Raw genomic sequence first — 26,292 nt, 5'->3', positions numbered from 1 at the left:
CACTCAGGCGACTAATAAGCCCTACGGGTAAATTTTGCCGGATCTTAATCAGAGCACACCCGAGGATCTACGTGTAGTCACCGACATTTTCAACAATGAAATTACAGTATATCTTCCAGTGAACAGTAGAAAAGACTATTAGTTGGCGTTATGACACTGGAGAAACTACACTAACAACGGTATTTATTTTTCGTTTTACATAATTCAAAACCAAAGCTCACGAAGGCCATACTTAAATATGGGGTCGACAATGATTTAATTAGTATAATATATAAACTTTGTTTAAATTTAACTGAGGGAAATATTCAACTACCAGAAGGTGTTTGACAACAGACAAATCAACATCGTTCCACTGTACGTGCCTTGGATTGTAAAAACAAGGTAAAAATTTTTAAAAGAAAAAGTCTCCTTCAAGCGGGCGGTAGCTTTTTCACCCTTTTACTGCAAATAATTGCAGGACTTGTAAGCATTTTTCTATAGAAAGAATGGAATAACCCTATAAATTGACACCATTTGAACTTGTCTTCTCGCCCGTCGAACATTTTGAAGACAATCTAAGCAAATTCATTAATGATGAGAATATTGCCGATGACAAAAAACTGCTTTTACTTCAAGATGCATTGCGACGTGTGGAAAAACATAGACCTTATCGTGAGAGACCCACCGCTGTCACCGTCACCGATCCCTCTAAACAGGAAACATCTCAAGATTCTGCAGCAGCAGCAGTGCAATCATAGGAGAAGGAATTGAATTCAATTGTATCGAAAATTGGAAGCCTATTACCAGTGACCTATCGATAACAGAGTAAAAGAGTTTTATTATATTTCGTGTTGGAAACAGGTGGTTATCAAGTTCAAGTCAAAAGCACAGGGAAACGAATTATACTTCCGGGAAAAAGTTTTAATCTATTTGATTTAATTTGTGATATGGTAACGAATCGTAAAGGACTTTTATCCTTTGACAATAATCTATACACCTTTCTAAGTGTATCAAACTTACCCAAAAATCTTGTTGGCAATACGCAAATTCTTAAGAAACTAAGAGAATATAGTCCTCCTACGACACCAACGCCAACACCAGCACCATTTAAAAAAGAAGAAGATTCAATATTTGAAAATATTAGCAGCAGCAGCAGCACTGATTTTATGACACCTGTGGCTGCTAGTCAAAAGCGAAGACGAATTGATTCACCCTCCAGTGTGCAAAAGAGGAGTGGACATTACACTAGGTGTTTGCGTTCAATATGGATGAAGTTCTGAAAGGTGTTTATGAAAATATTGGTGAAGCGGGAAGTTTAAGTTCCCTCAAAACGCTTTCTAAAGTTGTCTCTGGCACCACATTGAAAAAAGCAAAAGAGCATATAGAGAATAAACCGAGTTACACACTGCATCAGAATCACAGGCTTCGTGGCAAACAATATCGACAAACTAAAGCCTTTTTCCCTCTGTATATAATGCAAACGGATCTTTTAACTTTAGACGCAATTCAACGGCGTCACAATGCACCCTACAAATAAATTCTGGTGGCAATCAGTGTCTTTAGTCGCTATGCATATGTCATTCCATTACGGTCAAAGAGAGGTGTTGAAGTTGCTCAGGCCATTGAAAGTATTCTTGAACGGGAGTGCTATAGAAAAATTCAATCGGATCGTGGCAGTGAATTTGTTAATCCCCATGTACAAAAGGTTCTATTGAAATATAATACATCACTTTATCGCAGTCACAGCCCGATAAAAGTTGTACTGGCTGAAAGAATAATAAGAACGACTTTTCTATTAATTTCAAGATATTGTACACTGAAAAATACACCGGCTTTTATTCATGATTTAGATAAAATCATGCGGATATACAACCATCGACCCCATCGATCTCTGTCCAACTCAAGCCCTCGGGAAGTTCACTGCAGTGAAAATACATTTGATGCTTTTCTAAAGCAATACTCCAATGGTGAAAAAGAAAAAAAAATGTGAAGAAGAAATTTAATATTGGTGATACTGTTCGAATTAATAGAACCACCAATATTTTTTAAAAGGAGAATTATTTATGGAGCACTGAACTTTTTAAAGTGTCCAAAATCCTGGACACAGAGCCCACGACATATCGACTGCGAGACACCAAAGATGATGAGATTCTCGGCGGTTTTTATGAATATGAACTGCAAAAATTTAGAAACACTAGTGAAATTTATCAAATTGAAAAAATATTAAAGAATCGTACTCGTAGGGGCCAGAGACAGTTGCCTGCTCGCTGGCTAGGATACAACTCTGATTTTGAATCTTGGGTCAGTGCTAAAGACATTAACAATGCCCAATGATTTCTATGTGACTATCATGTCCAATGTTTCTGATCCTCTCTACATTGACTTGAACAGAACAAGTGATTTTTGGACCAAACTCTCCCCTACCATCAAATTCGATGGAAAATATTAAGTGGCTCTTGTCGACTGTACTCTCAAAAATACCTACGACATCCTGAAAAAATATCGTAAATATGAAATAAATATTACACCCTATGATTGGCCACCACCACTCTCTGGTGAACAAGATCAAATTAAAAAAATCAATTGGATTGAGTATCAATATATTGATTTACTCTACGAGGAACTCACCTGTATTAAGGATTTAAGTCGTTTTATTAATCAAATAATTTCCGGTCGTAAGAAACGAGCTTTTAATTTCAACTATTCAAAGGAGGAGGGTAAGATCTACATTAGTTCACCTATTGCCAGTGAAAAGGTTATTCTCAATGATAACCTAAAGGATGTTCTTGGGTTTAAGCTGAATATAATTAATGGTAAAAGTGCCGGAAACACTAATTTCGTTTTTGCTGACTACCCGTCTGCCTTCTCCACGGACACTTGTATTTTTCTCTACGCTTCATTTGTGGAAAGATATCGGGTTGATAATTGAAATGTTCCCCATCTACGAGTTCATGAACAAAAAACCAATCAAGAGCATATCCATAACAACAATATAAAGTAACTGCAGTATAGTCCCGTAATGAATTCCTAGTTATAACTCTTTTAGCTAACACTAAGAACTGAATTGGGTGATCCCATAGCAATTTCAAAAGGTTTGGCTGTGATTACATGCCTGTTTCATCCCATCGTTCAACAACAAGATATCTAATAAAAAAGTGGTATTCACTTGTCCTGATAATGACTGCTATGTTAATACTCTTGGCCCAAGACAACAGGGCAATGGAATGGACTATTACAAGGGGCGTACTACAATGTCTGGCTACGGTCTTGGCTGTTGGTTTGCTAAGCTGTTTCGCTCTTCACTAGCACTGGCTAGAAAATATCTTGTACCGGCTGCGACAGATTTTGCATCCTCTACACTATACGATTGGGGCTCTGGCAAGGATTTAAAAAAAGTGCTACGGAAAATCTTAGGTCCAGTGCGCGAACCCTTGGCGAGAGATTAAAACAAAATTGTAAAGGCTTAAAAAGGTCGAGAAACACTGAATCACTCATCAGTCTCCACTCAGGTTGGAAACAAAAGACATCACTACTTTATTCAAAGAAAAGAAGGAAAAATCCGACACGTAGTGTAAACAGAAAAAGAAGCCCCAGGCAGAGAATTGTTAGATCGAAACTAGGTTTCTTCTCTTAAGATATCCTACCTACCGCATAAGGATTCTCAACCTTCAATCACCGACTCATTGAATCTATTCAATTCATAAAATTTTGATATGAGTGTCAAGAATGTATACTATTAACAATTTTATCCACAACAACCCCTCTCAGATAATATCCACTTTCAAATTTATTCCAATGAAGACTAATTTATAGACATGTCTTCAACATTTATAGATTTACAAATGAAAGTCCAGAAATCTGATAATACAAGGCTAATTCGGGTCGATGGAATATCCTATGAAAATTGTATATTACATAATTTATTTCGTCAAATCAGTGTCTACATCAATGGCATGCTGGTGAGCACAAGCAATAATCTCTCAAATTATACAAGCTATATGCAATTCATGCTGATAACACCCAAGTCATACAAGGAATTGAGAGGCACCTCCAATGGATATGAATATATTACTAATATTGATAGTACAGATGCACTTAAAAATGCTACAACTAGTGAATTACATCTAGTTGGAAAAATATATCATGAAATATTTAATATACCCCAATTGCTGCCGCCCAATGTTAAAGTGGATATAAAACTGACGCTTGCACCATCCAATTTCATATTGAGAAAAGAACTTGCTACCAATGCTGATGTAAGTCTCTCCCTCACCTCGCCAATACTTCATGTACGCAAACAAAAGGTCATGAGTTCTGTTGCTTTGGCAGTGGAAAAACTGAGAGCCAATGGAAATAATATTAAACTACTTGTCCCTCATAAAATCACCAATCAAAGTCATATTGCCATGGGCTCACGCACCTTCACCAATTCATCTCTTATCAATGGCGAAATTCCGTCGAAGTTCGCTTTGGCATTTGTACAAAGCGCCAGTGCAATAGGATCGTGGACTGAATGCCCACATAAATTCGAGATGTTTGGACTTTCATCTCTTGTGTGCAAAGTAAACGACATCCCACTCTACAATCTATCTTTTGATAAATCCTATAGAACATTGTATGAGTTGACCATGCAAACCCTAGATCATGACTCTCAACTATTTGAAAATGGTATAACCGAAGATATGTTTGCTAAAACACATGGTATCATTGTACTGGATTTGTATGGCACACAGGATATGAGTATAGTAAGTACGGGGAGTGTGCGTTTAGATTGTACATTTGCCGACCCGTTAGCTGAGAGTATTGCACTAATCTCACTAAATCAATATGAAACCTATTGGGAAATCACTCCCGAAGGCAGTGTTCTACTAGACTTGGCGCCATGAACACCAGTCAAATAATCAGTGTATTTAATATTGATCCCTACATGTCACAGTACAAATCCTATTGTCTACCCTCGGACTATCTTGGAAAAACTCAAAGTGTCAACAATAGCTTAATTATTGTTAATAGTACTCCGTCGACTGTCTTGATGGGTCATTGGCTGTGCATCTTTCAAACAATTAAGACGATTGAATTTTTTGATCCTCCTGGTCTACCCTATACAGTTTACACGCCCCACATCAGCAACTATATTGAGAGCAGGGGGAAAACTCTTATTGAAAATCGGAAGAGGGTGCAGGATCTAGAGACTAAAAGTTCTGGCTTCCATGCACTGCAATATTTTGTGGTCCGATGCCGCACTTATACTTACAAGCAGTTTCTCCACATATATAGTGACAATCCACGTCTGAACGGCTTTCTAGCGGAAAATATTCTCTCAGACCTATTCAGTATTGATTTCAGTGCCCTAAGAGTAAAGTGATTAGAAAATGTTTGTGAATTTGTTTATTAATAAAATTCATATATATATATATATATATATATATATATATATATATATATATATATATATATATATATATATATATATATATATATATATATATATATATATATATATATATATATATATATATTTTTTATATATATATATATATATATATATATATATATATATATATATATATATATATATATATATACAATAATGTCTTTAAATCTTCAATTTAGATTTCTTCTTCTTCAGTGTAGAGACAACTGTCGTGAACCAGTAATGTTGGTAAATCCTTTGGATTCACTGTATATTGATCTTGATTGACTGCAAAGTCAAGGTCACATTTTCTACAGTACAATGTAACTTCAATTTTTTCATATCTCTTTGTATAGTCAATGATACTATTTACAATCAGATTGTGAAATTCAAGTGTTTCTATCTGTCTATTTGAAGCAATATCACATACAGTGTTTTCTAATGGTGAATTACATTCGGTATCTGCCAATAAAAATCACTAGGTTTATAGTCATAATAGGCAGTGTCGTCACAACGATGGTGTAGAAACCAAATTATCTTGTTACCCTAACAGTTAAATCTTAGACCAGATTCCTCTTCCCAGAATAATTTAAATCCACGACGATACCAATCTCGTAGAAATAAACTAAAATCACGTTTGGGATTCTTTCCAATCATAGCGGGGTAAGTATTCTCCCACTGATCACATTTATCATAGTGAGAATTGGAACACAGGTGCCCTCTAGGGTGAGAGTCACACACCTCCTCAAGACATTAATTACATCCTTTAATTTGTACTGCATAGCCTCTATGTAATTTACAAGGATTACATAATTTACACTTTTCACTATAGTCATCAATAATTGTACAATTCTCACATTGAGTCCAAATGCCAAGAGTTTACATGCACAATGGACATGTATAGAAGATTTTTTTCGGTTTCCGATTTCAACTCCTTCACATATAAAATGAAATTGATCTTCCATGATCGATAAATTTGGAGAGAAGAATGTGAAGGGGAGTAACTTCCTAACAACATCTCGTTTAAGTTGCGGGGGAGCCCTCTACTCTTAACCCAGTAGCGCTGTCTTCATAAAAGAATTGACAATGATATCCTGCAGTATTATGATTAGTCAATCGAAAAAATGAGCATGAGCGCCCGAGTCACATTTTAAATTCATGATACAATAGTCCAATGGAGGAGAATCAGTTGTCATTATATTGTCAAGTGTTCCCTGACGAGAGAATATCCTGCGTTGAAGAGATAACTCGAGAAAATCGTCATCCAAAGTCAAACATTTTTCCATAAGCACTAGATATGATCTAATTCTCTCTTTCATTTGTCAGTCCTTTCACTCTGACTGTTGACTCTACACTGACCCTGATTCGTTAGCTCTAACCTAACCTGACCAGAAAGAGAAGGGAACATTTTTGATTTCGAAACAATTTTATTGAATAATTACAACAAAAATAATACTAAGCATGTACAATTAGCGATACAGTTTATTATCTTCGATTTGTTTCACTAATGCACTTAAAGCACATTGAAGTCTATTCACATGTTCTATGTCAACTTTTGCAGCGAAACATAATTGATCCTCCATTTTAGGTTTGCTGAAGGATATCACATATCTTGCATATACTTCATCCCATTCCAGACAAAGCCGTGATCCTCTCGTGATTTCCACCGCAATGTTTGGTGCTCTTTTATTATTGCCATCAACTCCACTATCAACTTCTAATATTTAAACATTCCACTCCCTGTTATCAACACACAAATATATATCCAAATGAGTAAAGTCAAACTGTTCTTCTTCTCACTCCTTTGAATTCTATTCACAGACTAATAAAACTATTCCTGGATCTTAACATTCGCCCCTAGCGTGCACTTGGCCAAACAACAACAACAAATAAATCGACATTTGAAAAAGAGGGCATTGACCCACTTCGATTATGCAATCATTCTCCCTGGGGATTCCATGCCCATATTTGGTGCCCCGTCACGACTGACAGCACAGGTGTTCTCCCTAGGGACTCTATGCCCATATTTGGTGTTCGCGTCGGACCTTTAGATAGCTTTCTACTTTTGAATAGCCGTAAAGCAAACAATAATCTGTCAAGAATTGTGGTTGAGTCCCACTTTCTGGGTCTATAATCAAAGAATGGTGAAGATGTTCTTGCCACGTTGTATGGATGAAGGATGACAAATTGCCGATGATTGTACTTTTTAGCCATTTATGTGGGGCCTAACAAAGTAGGTCGACCCCAAATGGGGTGGGAAGAAGTCATAAGAACGGTTTTAAAAGAAATGGCAACTTCATGGGAGAGGCTGAAGAATGAAGATTGTAATAGATTTAGGTGAACAGGCGACTCGGTGCTGCAGTGAGCTGTTAGTAGTTGTAGAAGTACTAGGAAAATACTTTCATATAAAAGGGGAGTTTTTATCCCTCAAATTGAACGCCAAAGCAACTAAGTTGCTTTGTTGTTCTCACCGAAGTAACTCTAATAGCTTCTTTTCCTTAGTTTTTTTTTTTTATATATCTTTGTTGCTCTTGGGCTAAGGACGCCTAGTTTGCATACAGGTGAAACATCCGCGTCATTTTAGTTTTTCATATTTTCTTTATATTTGCCGTAGTCTCGTTTGCCGTTTTTTCATTGAGAGTTTTTTTTTTCTCTTTGTTAGTTTTTTGTCATGGCTGGCCAGTTCGGCATAAGATCTTTCATTTGTAAATTCAACACAATTATTGCTAGCAGGCTATGAATTATATTTTACATTAAAAAGTCCTTTTTATACGGTGTTTTCTTTCATTATATCCTCACAAACTCGTAAAAAGAATATGACGCTGTTTGGGATAAGAAATACTCAGCCAATTATTCTCTATATCCTTTTAGTGGAGAGTCATTCATTCGCCAATTTCTATACGGTCAAAAATTTTTCCAAGAAGAGTTTGGGTTACGTTGTAAAGAATTTTGGCTACCTGATACTTTCGGATATTCGGCTCAAATCCCACAGATTTTGCAGGTAAGGAAGATTTAATAAAGGGTTTTAGTTCACGGGCTTTTAGGCCGTATATGGGTATTTTTGACTGTTTTCCTTTTATGCTGGGCACTTTCGTAGGGATATGTCTTCAATCAAGGGGATGATTGTTGTAGGATCATGAAAGAAAACAGTTGTTTTTTTTCAGAATTTTCTCCTACTGTTAAAAATTTAGAGTAGAAATAAAGTCGAATAGGCTTAAAGCGAACGAATTCACTATGAATGAATAAACTACGCCTAAAAGGACGCAGATTTACTTAGATAATCAGACCAATAGTGGCTTTCGATGTTGGAGTGCTGTATTAGCACAATATTAGCTTCAGGTTTGTAATCACAGAGCTCAGAAAACTTTACACTATATACCACATTTGGTGAGAACTTGAGGTGAAAGATGTATGTATGTTGTGAGTTTGAACTTTAAATTGCATTATTTGCGTCAGATTTCTAATGAACAAACTCAGAAATTTGTAAATATCATATTCTGTAGAAGCAATACAATTTGCAAAATGTGTGCTCAGTACAAGGCCGTATTCATGGGAGGTTAGGAGATTTGAACCCCTCTCCCCCAGAAATATTTGTCAGACTTGAAAAACGTAACAAAATGAATATAAACCAATTGTTGATGCGTTAAAAAAAATTTAACCCCCCCCCCCTCGAAAAATCCTCATGTAACCGATTTTGTAACGAATGTTTAATCTTTAATTTTAATTTAATCTTTTAATCACTGTAGTATTAAGCGTACAGAAATTAATAATAATAATAAAAAAAAACATTATTGTTGAAATGGTAAAAACTACAGGATTAGAAGATTCTCAAATATAGCTGGCAAACAAGGACACAGCAAAATAAGTTTGTTGGTTTAATGAAGGGAGGGTAGATAAAACATTTGACTTAACAACATGTTAGGAAATACTGTGTTGGCAGCAGCAGCAGTGCTTCTATTCGCTGCATATACGATATTGAATTCTATTTTATTTCGATACAGCTGGTTCGTTTTCCTGAAAGTTTTGTGTTTTGTTTTTATTTAGACTTGTTTTATTTAGGCCTACCTCAGGGATGAACCATATAATAGATCACAAGTTTTGAGTATTTTTTTTTATTATTTTTTATTATTACTTTTTTTTACCTTGAGAACGGAAACCCAAATAATTAAAATCAGATCTGTTCCACTCCATCTTCCACCAACAGAAAATACTAAGAACACACGTTAAAAATAAAAATGAATATTGCCTAATCACAGAGCAATTTTTTTTTTCAGCAAAATCACCTGATTACTGTGAATAATAAAATGTCTTTATTATTAGTTCAATTAATTACAAATCTTAGAAAGTTTCTCTTTTCGCACAAAAATCCAATCTATTGCTAAGGTGTGTTAAGAAAGAACTTGTTTGTCGCATATGAATTCTAAGAGTAGATGTTCTACAGCAAATGTAAGAATTTCCTGTCATCAGATTGGCTGGACAAATACGATATAGGAGATTCCCTCTACCCTTGAAATAAATTCCAGAATAGATGATGTTGATGATAATGATGATGACCTTTTATTTTTCATTCAGTCAATCATAATGCATAAAATACAAACAAATATAAAATATATTATATACAAATATTTGGTAGAGAAAAAAGCTTGTTTTGCACAGATAAAAAAAGAAATTAAATAAATAAATGGATATTCAGTGAAAATAGAAAGACATGACAACAAAAATCAATAAGAAGAAAAAAGATCAGTAGACGCAAATTTGACCACTCAGCACACCACAGCAGACACCCCACCCGACGACACATAAAAAAACATTCCCTACCATAAATGGGATAAGAAGAGGGAAATCAAAACCGGAGATAAACCGCTAAAAAAAATAGTAAATTACCAATAACCGTCCAAAAGGAATGATTTCATCTTATTTTTGTTCAAATCCAAAACGATGATTCCAAATCGGAAGTAAACTCATAACGGCTCCATGTAGCAACCACACTATTTCTGGAGAAAAAATAGGGCCTCTGAAACTATCAATGGCTAACGTAGTTTGCGTATATGGTGAGTTAAATGTGAAGACTGCACAGCAATTGGGAACAAATCAAATGCGAAGAAATGACTAGGCAGTGCCGGGAGATTGTGCTTTACCTTGAATTATAACACATTAAAAATAACTGTCAGTTCAAAAGGAAGAACTATTCACTAAACATTAAAAAGTCTTTGTGGAGGACTTACTGAGGAAGGAAGAGAACTTTTGAAATACAAAGCGCCGTATTTTGTTACCTCTGAAGTGGAAAGTATTCGAGTAAATAAGAGGACATTAATTTAAGTAAGAGTAAACAAGAGCAAAATAAATGGAATACATAGCTTCAAGCGGCAAAATAAATTTCATACGAGGCCTGATATCCACGTTCCTTTCCAAGCTTCAAACGTACACTATTAATATGCGGCTTTCAACTTAAACTCGAATCAACTAGCACGCCTAGGTGACAAATAATGTCAGCATGTGATATCTCTGAACTTGATAAAGAAAACTTACTCGAGTTCAGACATGGAAGTGCCCGTTATTTACGCGAATATACCGTTAATTTAGTTTTAAAGTGTTCAGAGCTAGCCTGTTGCACGTAAACCGTGTTAGTAGTCTGTCAGAAGCAAGAGTCAAAGTAATAGATTTCTAACGTATATTTTAGTTAAGTTTAAGCGCTTTTTTTAGGTTTAGGATATTAGCATAAGTGTAGGGTACAAGGACTAAACACAATAAACGCTTGTGAAAAATGAGGAGATATCTTAGACAAAACTTGCCATCGCATATAAAAAATATAGCGTTTCCCGTTGTCGTATCTTACCAAGTTTGTGTTTTTATATCTTCAGCCTATATTACTTTTGAAATTAAATTTGCCTCACTTTTAGTTTTGAACAAAAATAAAAACACAAAAAGTGTATTTTACGCTTTACCATCAAAAACAAAAGTCGAAGAGATTATTAATTTATGACTTTCAGGTATAAGCTACTCTAGTCGTTGTAGTGTCAAATGTTTGTTTTTTCAGCATGTTGGGATATCGAGATTTTTGACTCAGAAGCTGAGTTGGAGCCTGGTTAACAAGTTCCCACATCACAATTTTATCTGGGAAGGCATAGATGGCTCTGCTGTTTTAGTGCATTTTCCTCCAGCTGATACTTATGAGGCAAACTGCAAGTAAGTTTCTAAAAAATCTGGAATTTAACATAGCACTTATAAGACTAACTACCAACGGAACATGGAACCGTTGGAGCATCTCCCAATTCTCGGCCGCAAGCCAAAGAAATTGGCTTTAACGGGGTTAGCTAGATTAAATTTTTTGATAAGCATAAAAAAATTCATCAGGCGAAAAATTATGCCAAGGCGTGAATATTTAGTTTGCAGCTAAATATAGGCTTTCGGCTTAATCTAAAATGTTGTACTCAAGCTTAAAATTTGGGGTCCCCAATTGAGCTGTAAATAGATATGGATTTGTCATTTTTCAGAGCTATGGATGTAATTAGGGAGTTCTCTTTAATCAACGTGTTGAATTCAAGTTTTCCTAAAAGTGGCTCACCTTCCCTGGGCTTGCATTTTAGACTATTAGAATTGGAGTCATTCCTTAGAAGTATTACTTTTTAGAAAACCATGTAAGTGAATTTGGCGTCTGAGAGCCTTTTGCTTGTTTCTAAAACAGAATTAGAATTGGAGTCATTCCTTAGAAGTATTACTTTTTAGAAAACCATGTAAGTGAATTTTCGCTTGTTTCTAAAACAGTAATGCTCTGATAAGTCAAATAATATTATTTTTTTTATATTTTTCACCGCAATCAAACATACTGAAATATTCAACAAACATAAAAACATATTGGTTCATTTTATCCATTCTTTCTTTTTCTTTTATCTCCTCTGAATAACAATCTTAGGAAGTCGGATGAGGCCTTAGAAATCTGTTTTACAAATAACTAAATTTCACTATAAAATACGTCCTCGGTAAAGAGTATTTTGTTAGAAATCATGTTTGTTTACAGTTCTTTCTATATCTGTTGTTAGTGTTTTCAGCCAAAAGAAAGAAAAGTGTTGATGGTGGAGATGCACTGCTCAACATAACTGACTTTCTCAACTTTTTTTCCGAATGAATTATATGAAGCTGTGAATATACCTTAAAAAAATGAAAGTTTTTTTTCCTTATCTACTCAAGGAAGATATTTTGTCTTAAAAGTATTCTGGAAAGAAACGGAAGAGGCCTCAAAATTACAAATCCCCCTTCATCTATCCTCTATTTTGTTGCTGTCATGCCTAAACGCAGTATCAGACGTTCCTATTCCTGTGAGAAAATTGCGCCAAAAATAGTTCGCTATGCTTTTCTGAAAGCGAGAATTTGGAGAGTCATGTATGTTTAATTAGATTTTTATCCACCTTATATACATTGTCTTGTTTATATGAAAAGCATTGTAAACGCGTTTTGCAATTTAATGCTTTTCTTTTAGTTGCTTTAATTGAGATCCAGATTTTTAGTTGGTAATTACTTTTCAAAATTTGCAAATATTTTTTAAGCTTAAGTCAAATATGCAAGTACTGTAATATATGCAAAATATTTTCAAGACAGGCGTATGTTTATTCGCTTAACCTTATGGACACATCTAAGTTTTACTTTATGAGCTCTTGTCTTAATGGATGTTCACAAAAACAAAAAGTGTCCGAAATTTCAAAGATAAGGTAATATTTTTATTTTATATTTTCAGCCCACTGTCACAGCGAAATATTTTTTTCTCGGTTGGCCGTTTTTGTCAATGTTCTTGTCGTAATTCCCACAAACATTAAAACAACTCAGCATATCTTTATATTGTTTCTTTATAGCTATTCAATACAAGCTATCCATGGTTTTCTTAATAAGTGTATTCTTCCAACAAAAGCTACCTAACAACTGAACTGAACTTCACAGAAAACACAAGAGCTAGGATAGTTTATCTGTAACAGCTGGCAACTAATAGACTAATGCAGAAATCAATATAGTTTAGTGGCTTGGGTCCACTGCAATATACATGTACGTGAATACAAACAAGTTATATAAGCCCCACGCTTCAATTGCATATGCACAAGGTTGTATCTGGGGAGGGGGCTAGGGCGTTTGCCTCCCCTCCCCCCGAAATGTTTCATTGACCCGAAAAAAATGTAGCAAAAAAGAATGTAAACAAAACTCAGTCATTTATTGGATTTTACGTGTTTTTTGATGTGTTTTAAGTATTTTATAACCCTCCCCGAAAAAAAAAACTTCTTTACCCCCCCCCTCCCGCGAAAGAAAAAATCCTGGGTACGACCCTGCGTATACATGATGTATTTATCACTTACAAATCTTAATTACATGCACGTATTATATATATATATATATATATATATATATATATATATATATATATATATATATATATATATATATATATATATATATATATATATATATATATATATATATATATATATATATATATATATATATATGTATGTATATACATATATATATATATATATATATACGTATTATACACCATGTATGTTATGTCTAATATTTTGTATTATTTTCAATTCATTTTCGTAGCTTTTCTACTTTTGGTTTATCTGATTGCACTTGTGTATTTTGTTAACTTTACTTATTTTGAAGGGTTTCCGAAGCGATAAAAACCGTCCGTAATCTCAAAGACAAGGGCCGTGTCAAAGAAAGTATGATGCTCTATGGGTATGGAGATGGTGGTGGGGGTCCCACTAGACAGATGATAGAGCGCCTCCATCGTCTTAAGGATGTAGATGGGATACCAAGAATGAAAAGCTCAACACCTGACAAATTTTTCTCGGCTCTAGAAGAAAGAGAGGAGAGCTTGTGCCGCTGGCGGGGTGAGCTATATTTGGAACTTCACAACGGAACTTACACTTCACAGGTAATGAACAGGGATCCTCTTTGAAAACAAGACTAAATGGCGTATAACCCTTCCACAGCTCCCAAGGAATTATTTGAAAGCATTGAAAGGGAAAGCTTCCATATGAAAGTGGAATAATATTTACATTATGCTATAGCATACATCTTTTGGCATATGTTGATTAAGCCGCCCAAGTCACTATCGTGAGGCATATATTCAGTGGGGCTGAAAAGTATAGAGCTATATCAAAACCTAAGAAGAACAGAAACAAATTTATATAATAATTCCAACTTAAACCTGACGGAAATTGCTATCAATCAATAAATGAATCCCTAGCAAAAAATAAAACGCATAATCATATCAATCATAAAGGTGACAGATACTGCTTTTGTGAAATAAATGAATCCTAAAACAAACAGAAATGAATGATCAATCAAACTCAAGACGATTAGAAACTACTACAAACAGAAGCAGGGCTACCCTCTAAACGTCTCTAAACCTTAACCTTATGAAACCTCTCTCTCACCCTCTAAAGCCTATAAAGGCTTAAGTGTCTGTTTTTGCTTCACTGAAAACGATCTTTATATCTAGGCTTGCGATTTTTATCAACGAGACTATCAACGAGTACACTACAAAAATAATAAAATCATAAGGCTAATCAACGTGAATAGCTTAAGTATCGTATGGTTTTTTTGAAGGTAATATGTATTTTGAACAATGTGATTTTCGTTAGTCAAAACATCAAAAAATAAATAAGTCAATCAATAAAATGATTTAAAAAATCACCATAAAATCAAAATCAGTGGAAAGTACCAATGAAAGTAGACTGATTGTTTAATACATTAATTAAAAAAAAAGAATCCAAGAACGAATTTTCTTGAGAAAAGTAAATAGCTGTATTAAACTTAAAACGAGCAGAAAGTAATTCCTATAATAATTGAAATTTTAAATGACCAGAAAATATTCTTAAAGAATAAATGAAACCCAAAACGAACATAAATTAAAATGAATAATCATATATAACGTAAAGATAACATATACTGTATAAAGAAACTATTAAAAATTAAACTGAATGCTCAAGTCAAACTTAAAACGATCAAAAAAATTACTACAAACAGGATTATGGCTACTTCTCCCCCCCCTCCTATAAGGTGTAAAAGTTATAAAGCATATTGCAGTATTTACGTTTTATTGAAAACTGTATGCTGTGATGTATTTTGAACAATGCTCTTTACCTTTCCACCTTGCCCAGAGGATATCGGGGGCCATTTCATGTCTGGAGGCATAAGATATTAGACCTTTAGACTATTTTGGACAAAATGGTGTGGGGGGGGGGGGCTGGTTGCTCTTCAATATGTTTTGACTCGTAAGAAAGGTGTTGGAGCTTTCAATTTCTAATTAAATGAGACCCTTCCGAAGTTTCTATGATCTTCCTTTCCCAGTGAAGTGGCTCTGGAAAAGCGAAACCCTATGGCTCTTTACTTTAGACACTACTAGAGCTGCCTATCCTTTCCAATTGTTGTCTGACCTTATTTTTTGAAAAATATTTTCAAAAAATTAATTTCTGTTTTCTTAACTGATATAGTTTTAATATTGGTTAATTAAAAAAAAATGTTTTTTTCTTGTTCTTGGTGTGTTTCTGCTTAAGAGTTAAATGTTGGAATCCAATTTAAGTTTTGAAGAAGCTTTGGATATTCAATGAAAATTTTTAATCAACAGTAGTTTTGTTCAATGAATTTTTAATAATAATTTTAGTGTAGAATTTTGTGCGGATGGGCAAGAGTATTATTATTCATAAGAATTGAAAATATGACACAAATTTTAATCCACCATTTTCTGAAATAATCTTTTTTATTATATTTTCTTGCAAATGTTTATATGTTTAAATAAATTTTGTCAAGGCCATTTATTTAAAAGTTTTTTGTTTTCTTCAAAAAGGAAATTAGTGATGAATACAACCAAATTTGTTTTCTTATATTTTTGTCTTAAATAAGGTTTCCTGGTCCGTAAATTTCTTTTGAGGTGTCTGTGTGGTCTACAATTTCAAAGCTAGTCAGCGTAAAATTTCAAGTTTTTCACGCTAAGAATCGACATAACTATATTTTCTTTTAAATTTATTATCCTCGTTAAGGACCCCTTGGTCCAGTTTATTAGACTGGAAGTTTCACACCGACGAGACAAAAAAAAAAATGTTTGATCGATTTGTGGGGTTTCTCAAATCAATACAATCACTTTTTTCAAGTGTTTCTTCCTTTTGTGTTGTTTTGTTCAGTATACATGGCCTGTAAGTTGCTAATCAAAGACAAACCAATTTGGGTCTATTTTTGGGCATCAGGAATCAATGCAACATTTTTTTTTTCCATATCTTCTTTCATCGAGGTCTCCTTGTGTCTGTGTGCATACCATGTCAATCTTAGAAAACAAACATTTTTTTTCACAGTTTGAGGTGTCACGTATCGATGAAGCCAATCTTAAAAATGTTTTGTTTTCATTAAGGCTTTTCTGGTCCGGCCTGCATGCCCTGTAAGTTATAATTGTATCAGAGACGAAAATATTCCGGGTGCTTTTTTAGGCATCACCAGTCAGAATAGTTAAGGGTTTGTTTTTAGCAAACGGGTTCGGCTGGCTAAGGCACTTATGAATGTAATTTTCAATCTGATTGGACAGACAAAATTTAAGGCCCCGTTTTTGTTAGTTTCAAATCTTTAATCTTTTGGTCCTAGATTAATATTTTAGTTGCCTTCGATATATTTTTATCTCCCCCCCCCAAAGTCAAGACTCAAAGCCGACTTGTTCTCCCAACCATCCTTGAAAGTTTTGCATTGATCTCTAAAGCCCTTCTTAGGATGTTGCGCATAAACTCTTTTGATTATCTGGTAAGACATAAAGTCTTTCGATTTTCCTCGATGCTTAACTGTGAATAGATTGTATGTCCTATTGAGACTTTTAGTACAAAAACGTTTAGGTAGGTCGGAGAAAGATTGTTGGCCCCGGTCCGGCAAATCAAAACTTGTGGTCCATGTGACTCCCCTAACACCCCCTGAAATTTTCAGCTTGATACCCTTGTCGATTTCAGAAATTTTGTAGATGTACTATTGATAACTTCGTATCACATATTGCCTTTTCATTTATCTCATTTATCTCGATTGTGTGGTCCATTGTCCCAGGGTTTTTCACGAAAGAACGAATTTTTGTGTAATATGTATCTAAATTTTTCTTTTCTGGGTCAATAATGCATGTAGGCTGCATGGAAATATTTCATGAAGCTGTCAGAGTGATAAAAAAGTCTTAAAAAGGTTTTAGATATTCAGAGGGCATTCATGAAAGTTTCATACAGCTGGATCTTCTGCTCTCTTCAAAATATAAACGAAAGTTTGTCCAGAAAATCATTAGTTAGTTCATCTATCCCTTACAAATGCTAAATTTTCTTGAAGAAAACCTGGCCATTTCTGCCTTTTGTTGGGTCTCAGATAATTTGTTGTGTAAAACAGGTTTGTCATGTGGTGTTGGCCGGTTAATGTAAACACCTTTATTATATTTTTGACTTGATATGTAATTATCTTTCCCAGTAAAATGTTTGGTTCAGTATGGGAAACTACATCAGAAGCAGCGGAAAACACAGGATTAGTATTTATTAATGACGGGATGATCCCAAATTTTCCGCGTTTTCCTAGTTCCAGGAACGTGTTTTTTTTATCGTATTCGTAATTATTGTAAGACATAGATAACCACACCAACTAATGAAGTTGGTAGATTACTTCTTAACTTTCAAAATGGATGGGTTTTTCAACGTTTCAGTTGAAATATTTGAACGAAGCTGCTGAACCGCAGTTACATAGTTACACTACCCCAACATAATAGAGCTGATGCAGCCGTAAAAAAACTGAACGGAAATGGGATAGATTGATAAGTCCGCTATTTAAAACCCGTTTACTATCCTTTTCAACTGTTAATCTATGTTCAGAAAAGAAAAACTCTTACCATCTTAGATTTCTGTCAACTATTTCATTTCTATACTTTTATTGTTTTTCCGTGTAATTTACTTGCGTAATATTGAAGTTGATGTGAATACTCAGGCTTGCGCCCGTGCGCCCGACATGCAACAATAGTACATGTAGTGTAATGTTTGATGGGTCCATGTAATGCTAGGATAATATACTCTTCTAAAGCGCTTGCGCTGATAAATATGATGTCTTATTATCATATCGAGAAATAAATATATAATTTTTTTTATTACCAGACATTGGTCTGAATTTCATTAAATAAAACATAAGCCACACCAAACACGATAATTGTGGTTGGCGGAAAGTTCTGATTGTATTTTGAAATGTATCAAAATCAATTACGTTGGTAGAATACGGAAATTTTGGTATGGCTAAAGTTACCTTAACAGTCAGGTACTGGTCGATTAAAACGAGGATATCGAAATTTAATTTTGGCTTCACCTTATACATGTTTTTTTTTTTGCAGGGTTGTGATTATGAATATACTTTTGAACTATACTTTCAGGCGTCTATGAAAGAGTTGAACCGACGATCTGAAGTGGCTCTGTATAATACAGAATTTCTCATAGTTGTGGCTCTTCAGACCTGTGTCATTGACAAACAATCCGCTTTGAAGTAAGTTAGTTTTAGACTGTTTTGGATGATACTGCATTTTCAAAATGCCATATTTTTTTTCTACGGCTGTGTCACTAAATCTTAAGAAATAGGAAAATTAGGGCCTTGAAAAATGCCTTGTGTTCTATTGAGCCCTACCGCTTTTTTCTTGGGTATTTTTTCCCAAGACCACACTGCTTTCTATGACGTTCAAATGGGGATAAGTCCACTTATTAGACCGTGAAAAAAAGATAAGAAGGTCTGGATATTTCGACCACATTTGCAGCGGTCGTCATCAAAGAAGAAATTTACAACTCAAGACTTTGGATAAACCCTGTTTTTTGAACTCTCTCAGGCAAATCTAGTGAATGAACCGGAAGTTATTATTCTGTTCTCTATAAATATGTTAGTTTTAATTTTAATACTTTAGTGTTTCTGCTGATGACGACCGCTGTATATGTGCTCGAAATATCCAGTCCTTTGTATCTGTTTTCACTGTCTTGTAAATGGACTTATGCCCATTTGAACGTTTATTTATCCTACTGCTTTTACATTTCAACTAATTATCTTTTATTTTATACAAACTAATTATGCTTAGTAAACGAAAGAGCTACCACGTGCAAATATGGTCGTTGAAAGTGAAAGGCTATGGAAAACTATGTAGTTTTGGATCGGTTATCTTTCCTAAATTGCAATTCATTGAATACTAAATTTTACTGAATAGTTTTTACCCCTAGTGTGGCCAAAATTGCGGTTTTACTACACAAAATATCAAAAATGCAAAATTTGCCTTTGCAAGATCTCATGCAGAACTTGGAAGAAGCACTAAGTGCATTTTTTTATGTTTTTCAATTTGGGGCATGGTGTCGGAATTTTTAAGGATTATTAAGGGCCAATCGAACCTCAAAGGTTGACTTGGGTGGGGGTGTTTCCTAAATATTGATTCGTCCAATAAAATACCGAAATTTTTTGTATGCGATCTTGAATCATATATATATATATATATATATTATTTTTTTTATTTTTTTTTTAATCCCACCTCCTCTCCTCTCGGTGACATAATAATCTTTTTCATTTAATTTTAAACTTTAATTTCACCTACACTAATTTAAAAACAACTTTTATTTTTTGAAATTTGGATTTGCGTAGCCAAACATAATTGACAAAGACAAGGTATACTACAAAAAAAAATTCAAAACCGAAAAAAAAGTACCATTCCCGGTTTAGCATGGTGCCCTTCTCCCATAGGGCACCCCTTTCACCGTGGAAATACATTAATAATAGACAAATAATTTTCATAAAACCTTGTTCTCAATCAACTATACATCATCCTCCATCCTCCCAACCTTCCCTCAACCCGAAAACAATCCTAGGAGGAGTAGAAAGCTGTGCCCTTACAATATCATTAGGCACGCCATTCTAATCCGGCTTTTCTAACAAACAAATAAATTACTAAAACCTTTTTAATGCCCATTTGGCAACTCAATAATCAAACAAAAACCAACAAAAAAAAATTAATATGATCTATCATTATACCAACATCAATTCCTCAATTTCTTTTTATTTTTTTTTATTTTACTAATTTTTTTTTTAATTTTTAATAATTTAAACCAATTAAATCAAAATTTTCAAAATTAAAACTCAATTTTACTCATCCATTCCACATCTACTCTCTCCCTCCGTGCTCGACTCCGTCTCAAGTCATCCGCATAACTTTCAAGCCAAACATTTGCCAAAGTAATTTTGACCTGCTTCTGACGTATCCGCATTTTCCACACATGTATGCTAACACTTGTCACTAACAAACACAGCGCATAATTCCTTTACTTACCTTTAACACAAAATGACAGCTTTCTTCTTTTCTTCTACAGACGTTGTTTTTATTCCTTCATTTTCTAATATTTCCAATAATCTTTGGGGTAAATAGCGACGAAGACCACACTGCCTTTCCATCACAAACAACAAAAGTACGAAGAACAAAAGGGAAAACTTTTTGTAAGACAGTGGAGATAATTTGAATGAATATTTCGGCCCTATGTCCAAGGGCCGTCCTCAGCAAGACAAAAATATATAAAAGAAAAGACTCACAACAACATGCGACCAATAAAACCAAAAAGTGGAAATTTTTTCAAAACAGTCCTAGCATCATTACTTCAGCGAAGTTCAACCAGGACTCTTGAATTCCTGGTTGAACTTCGCTGAAGTAATGATGCTAGGACGGTTTTGAAAAAATTTCCACTTTTTTGGTTTTATTGGTCGCATGTTGTTGTGAGTCTTTTTTCTTTTATATATTTTTGTCTTGCTGAGGACGGCCCTTGGACATAGGGCCGAAATATTCATTCAAATTATCTCCACTGTCTTACAAAAAGTTTTCCCTTTTGTTCTTCGTACTTTTGTTAATCTTTGGGGTAATCCACCGTTCGAGGGGCATTGAATCAATTCGTGCAATAGTGCGTCAAGCACTTGGTCTCCACACTTCAAACAAGTAGGCGCTTGAGTATTCAATATGCGACTAACTCTATCACTAAAGGGTAATATTCCGTGAAATATTCCGTTAATATTCCGTGATAAATAATATTCCGTGAAACTTATATCTTTAAGCTATTGGCTTAAGGGAACCCTTATGCAGAGAAAAAGAAAATTGAAAAAATTGTGTGCAAACAATGGCCGAAGTATTTTTTGCTGAAGAATTAGGACTCGTAATACTTCTGTTCAGTGTAGCTATTTGAATGTGAATGTTTTCTATTATTCCAGACCAAAAGACAAATTGATTTAAGACGCACAAAACGGTCATTATAATCTATCTGTCTGATGTGCTTAAAAACGACGTTCTTCCGTTTCTTGGAAGAATTTGAAACTAATTTTTGCTGTATCGGTTTTTAATGTTCGAAAATAAGTCCAATTTCTTTTTTTTATCTCTCATAAGAGGGCCGTTCTTTTACTCATCTTTATGCTAAGATCTTGCATCTTTTGACAAAGAACGCTTAAAAGTGAAATCTTAGCACTAAAATCTTACATCTAATAGCGTTCTTTTGCAAACGTCTTTCATCATTCTGCTCTATCAGCGGTCTAAGAATAATGATGAGTATATCATCAAAGTGTTCTCATCATTGTTCTATATGAAAGAAAGATGGCGTCCTTCACACTTTTTGCTAACATCAGTAAGCTATAAGATCTTAGAACAGAGATGAATTAAAAGAACGGAAATCTTTGCAGAAAGATGTGAGATCTTAGATGTAAGATCTTAGTGCAAAAGAACAGGCCTAAGTTTTTAGCTTGCAAGGCATGTCGGCAGAAAAGGTAGGATTCAGTGAAAATGAAAATATTCGGAAGGTTGGTTGTATTTACACGTAAAACCTGGAAATTGGCCAACATTATTTTTTTCTAAATGACTTAGACTTCCAGGGTATGTAGATAAGGGGAGGGACAAGGATAGATAAGGCGGCTTCAGTGAAGACACAAGCTACGAAAAAAATTGCTCTATTGATTCAAGGTGCCTAAAATAGCCCCAAATTTGCTTTGTCTGTGATTGGTTAGTACCTTACTGGGTATGTACACTGTACTAAAGCAGCATAAGAAAAAAAAAATACTACAAAAACAAGTGGGTGGTATATATCCGTGAAACTCAAAAATGTACCAAACATTGTTCTTTTTAGATCGGTGCGTATCTTTCTGAAAAATTAAACTGGAACAGAAGGATCTTAACGAGAACGGTAAATTCTGAAAGAAAAAATTTATTTATCGATTCTTGGAAAAATTTCGATTTTTTAAAGCACTGATAATGCTTTAAAATTTGAGACTATTTAGACACCTCAATGGAGATTTCAGGACCAAAACTGAATTAAAAAAAAAAGAAAAAAGGGGAAAGAAATTTGTTTATATTGTTTCGTGATATCCTTTTTTCTTTCTTCATTTTTTTTGTTTGTTTGTGAGACAACCAGCAGGACTCTTCTTTTGAATGTCCGTGACTGTGTTTATTTGATCAAGCAAGCAGTTACAACAAAATATAAGAAACAAAGATTCTTCTAATAAGGTGGTGGATTAAGATACGCGTGTATTTGAGGGTGTATACTGCATGGTGGTCAGGAAGGCTTCCATGCTAAGGATGGCTTACGTAGATTGCAATTCGTATTAATAATCCTCCTGCCAACCACAGAGAATTCAATAGTAAAATTGGTATTGTTTGCGCAAGATACTGTCTATCGAACATTTTGACTGAATATTCAAATTTTGTTCAAAATTTAAACTATAATCTAACATTTTAATTCTTCAGAATTTTAGACTGAAAAAACATCTCAATGTTCCTAACACAACATCACAACATACGAATAGTAAAACTATATCAATTATAAACGGACGGAGAGTAATTTACAAAAGTGTTCTCCAAAAAAGAAGTTTTCCAATAAATGTAAAGAATCGTATTAAAACCTAAGATGAGCAGAAATAAAGTCACACAATAATTCAAACTTAAAACGAACAGAAATTATTTTTTATTAAAGCAGCTATTCTTAGTTCTTTGTTTTTAGTTTCTCTAACCGCTTAGAACAAGTCTGGAAGGATGTGCTGCTTAACCAGTTTCATGATGTTCTTCCTGGCTCCTGTATTAGGCGAGCAATCGACGATGCAGAAATTTTATTTGAAGAATCTCTTACTGCGTGTTCAGAAATTTCTGAATGGTGTCTTCAAGCCCTGAAAAAGAAAGAAAAGGCTTCCATTGCTGTATTCAACCCATTACTGTGGGAACGAATGTACTCAGTTGTCGTAAGTCCTTTGTTTTATCGAGAGGGGGGAGGGCGTTAGGAAAATCGATAAAACCGTGGTTATACTAGGGAAATCTAATAGAAAAAAATAATCAATTTCTGAAAGCTTATCAGCTTTCGGAAGCTTCTTGATGTATATTAATGATCTTCTGAGATGGCTGCAGGAGAAAAATGGCATTGTGATTCTATTTGCAGACGACGCAGCTGTGTTCGTTACAGCAAGGGAATCGTCTACGTTAATTTAAAATTTGATTTTAATAGCATATTTAATTGACTATAACAAGTGGTTCGTCTGAAACATTCTAGCACCAAATTTCAAGAAACCTGATTTATGATATTTGGTCGTTCAAAACGTGACATTCCAAAATTTTCATGACTAGAGCTCCAATTTTTTTTTTACATAAGATTCACAGAGTGTATTCTTACCGATATTTGGAGTGTTTTTTTTTGTTTACCAACTTCTATCATTTTAAACTGATAGTTACCATTTATGGGTAAAACCACTACAATGGAATGAAGCTGTCCTACTTCCAAACGTGCTCCGATTAAAACTAACCTATTTCCAAAAATAAAAAAATGATTAGTGGTCTATCTTGTGCGACATTGTGTGCTGAATCCGAATTTACAGTCAGAATTGGCAACACGCCGCTAGATATCTTCCAAATCAACTTCTTCCTATCCTCTGTTTCAAAATCACTTTTATCGCACCCTGAAACCGTATTCGGACTTGATTTTCAATTCTAGATAGTTACAAATAGCTTCAATACTTTGAGAAAATCTGCGGTTCGGTGTCTCCCCTATAGCCTACTTTGGAAATACTGTAAAAACAATCTTAAAAACTTCACAAGTTCTCCTGAAAAGTAGCGGTTTTGGAGATAGGATAGTTTCAATCGGAGCACATTTGGACGTAGGATAGTTTCATTCCAGTGTATCGAAACTCGCTCAGAATATTGGTTCTGTGCATCTTCTAAAATAAATTTTCAGTTTTAAAAATATTATTGCTCTTTGACTGCATCTTCTTTAAATTACTGTACAATTATTTATCTAAATAGTTTTTTGACGCATATAAAACTACTTCGCATATAAAACGGCTTCAAAATAAAGCAGTAAGAATAATGAGAAGCTTCTTCTAATCAATCGGAGACAGAAAAACTTTTTTTTTTCTTGAATACTTGACTTTAAACGTACAAGAGATGTAAATATTGCAATATTTTGATATAGAAACGAGATTTAGCATTTTCAGCGTCCATCCTCAGGGCTAAATCACTCAAGTTATCAGTCTAGTTTCATGGTTAAATTTTTGCTTTGCTTACATTAACAGGTGCTTGAGCCATTGAAAGATCCTTTATGTACTGTGAACTGAAATAATACCTTTATCCTTTACCTGAAATAAACCTTGTAACCGAAGTGGCCATGGGCGTACGGAGGGGAGGGCAGAGGTGGCATCTGCCCCCCTAGAACTTCAAGTTTACACTAGATATGGCTGAAAAAACAGATTGTTGAAAAGGCAGTTGATAAAAGGTAGATGGCTAAAAAAGCAGTTGATAAAAGGTAGAGGGTTGAAAAATCTGGAAACAAACAACTGAAGTGACAGAACAAAAGTCAAACAAGAAGCAATTATCCATAATATCTTGGAAAGATTTAGCTCTAATCTAAGATGATGAATCCTGAAGTTTAGTGATGATTTATGATTTTTGGTGATTACTTATTACTAAGGATTTCATAGGTATGATACAAGTTACTAGCAATGTAAGGTTTTGTGAACTGCCAGTATAACTTCAGCTCCCCTCTTTGCCCTTCATCACAGAATTGGCTGCCCCTCCCTAGAGAAGAAGCTACGTACGCCCATGGAAGTAGGAATATCCTATTAGCTACACAATTTTCTTGGTCACCTAAAAAAAAAAAAAAATCAGTTATTATTTTAAAGATAGCTATATTCATCTTGCCTGTTTTGAAGAATTGGGTAATTGAGTAAATCTTATGGTAGGTTATCCAAAATGGATGCATCTTCATTAATGTTAGGCTTGCCTTATTTGTGAGTGGCACAATTTAGAAATAACCTTGGCTGGCCATTCCTGAGCAACGCTTTAATGTTAATTGACCGCTTCGCCGCAACACAGAAAAGATGAAGCAGAGAAACCTATCTCTATCACAGATGAAATAAAAAAAAATCCTCTTACTTTGTGTCAAACCAAAGAGCGATATATGGACTCACGTGCGTGTGCTGTGCGAAGTACAACAAGAAAATTTTTTTTATGAATTTAGTACGTTTGTCAAAGTATTAATTTTTGGCGGTTGGGATTAGTGCTATTGGATTGGTTCGTTGGGCAGCCCTAGACAAGTGCGAATTGCATATTTCTTTAGGATACTATTGTTTGTAAATCCCCTCCATTTCGTTGGTATTGCCCGGATCTACGAATTTTTTTCAAAAAAGATCGTATACTCTTGTGGAAAAATTATGATAAAATTAATTTTTAAGTACAGAAAGATCGATTAATGAAGCTTTATATGCAGAATTTTTCTTTGGTGGTATGAATCAAAAATAAGTAATCTATAACAAGCAATAAAAGCGAAGAAATGGTCAGCTCTTAAGAAATGTTTGTATTGTGACTTTTTATGCTGAATTCAAAATACAGGATT

General features: G+C 34.4%; 1 protein-coding gene across 1 annotated transcript in view; it reads left to right on the top strand.

The window, feature by feature from the left end:
• Window positions 1-26,292, top strand: part of LOC148940050 (alpha-mannosidase 2C1-like) — a 129,907-nt gene that overhangs the window by 40,588 nt on the left and 63,027 nt on the right. The window contains exons 8-12 of the mRNA XM_089106061.1: window positions 8,264-8,393; window positions 11,430-11,578; window positions 14,042-14,315; window positions 18,804-18,913; window positions 23,419-23,653. Of these exons, the coding sequence (XP_088962187.1) occupies window positions 8,264-8,393; window positions 11,430-11,578; window positions 14,042-14,315; window positions 18,804-18,913; window positions 23,419-23,653 (898 nt within the window). The remainder of the gene's footprint in view (window positions 1-8,263; window positions 8,394-11,429; window positions 11,579-14,041; window positions 14,316-18,803; window positions 18,914-23,418; window positions 23,654-26,292) is intronic.

This window comes from Artemia sp. Qi Xiang Cuo, chromosome 20 (genome assembly GCF_049724085.1).
Source record: "Artemia sp. Qi Xiang Cuo chromosome 20, ASM4972408v1, whole genome shotgun sequence".
Taxonomy (NCBI): domain Eukaryota; kingdom Metazoa; phylum Arthropoda; class Branchiopoda; order Anostraca; family Artemiidae; genus Artemia; species Artemia sp. Qi Xiang Cuo.
This window is presented reverse-complemented; position numbering and strand designations above follow the sequence as displayed.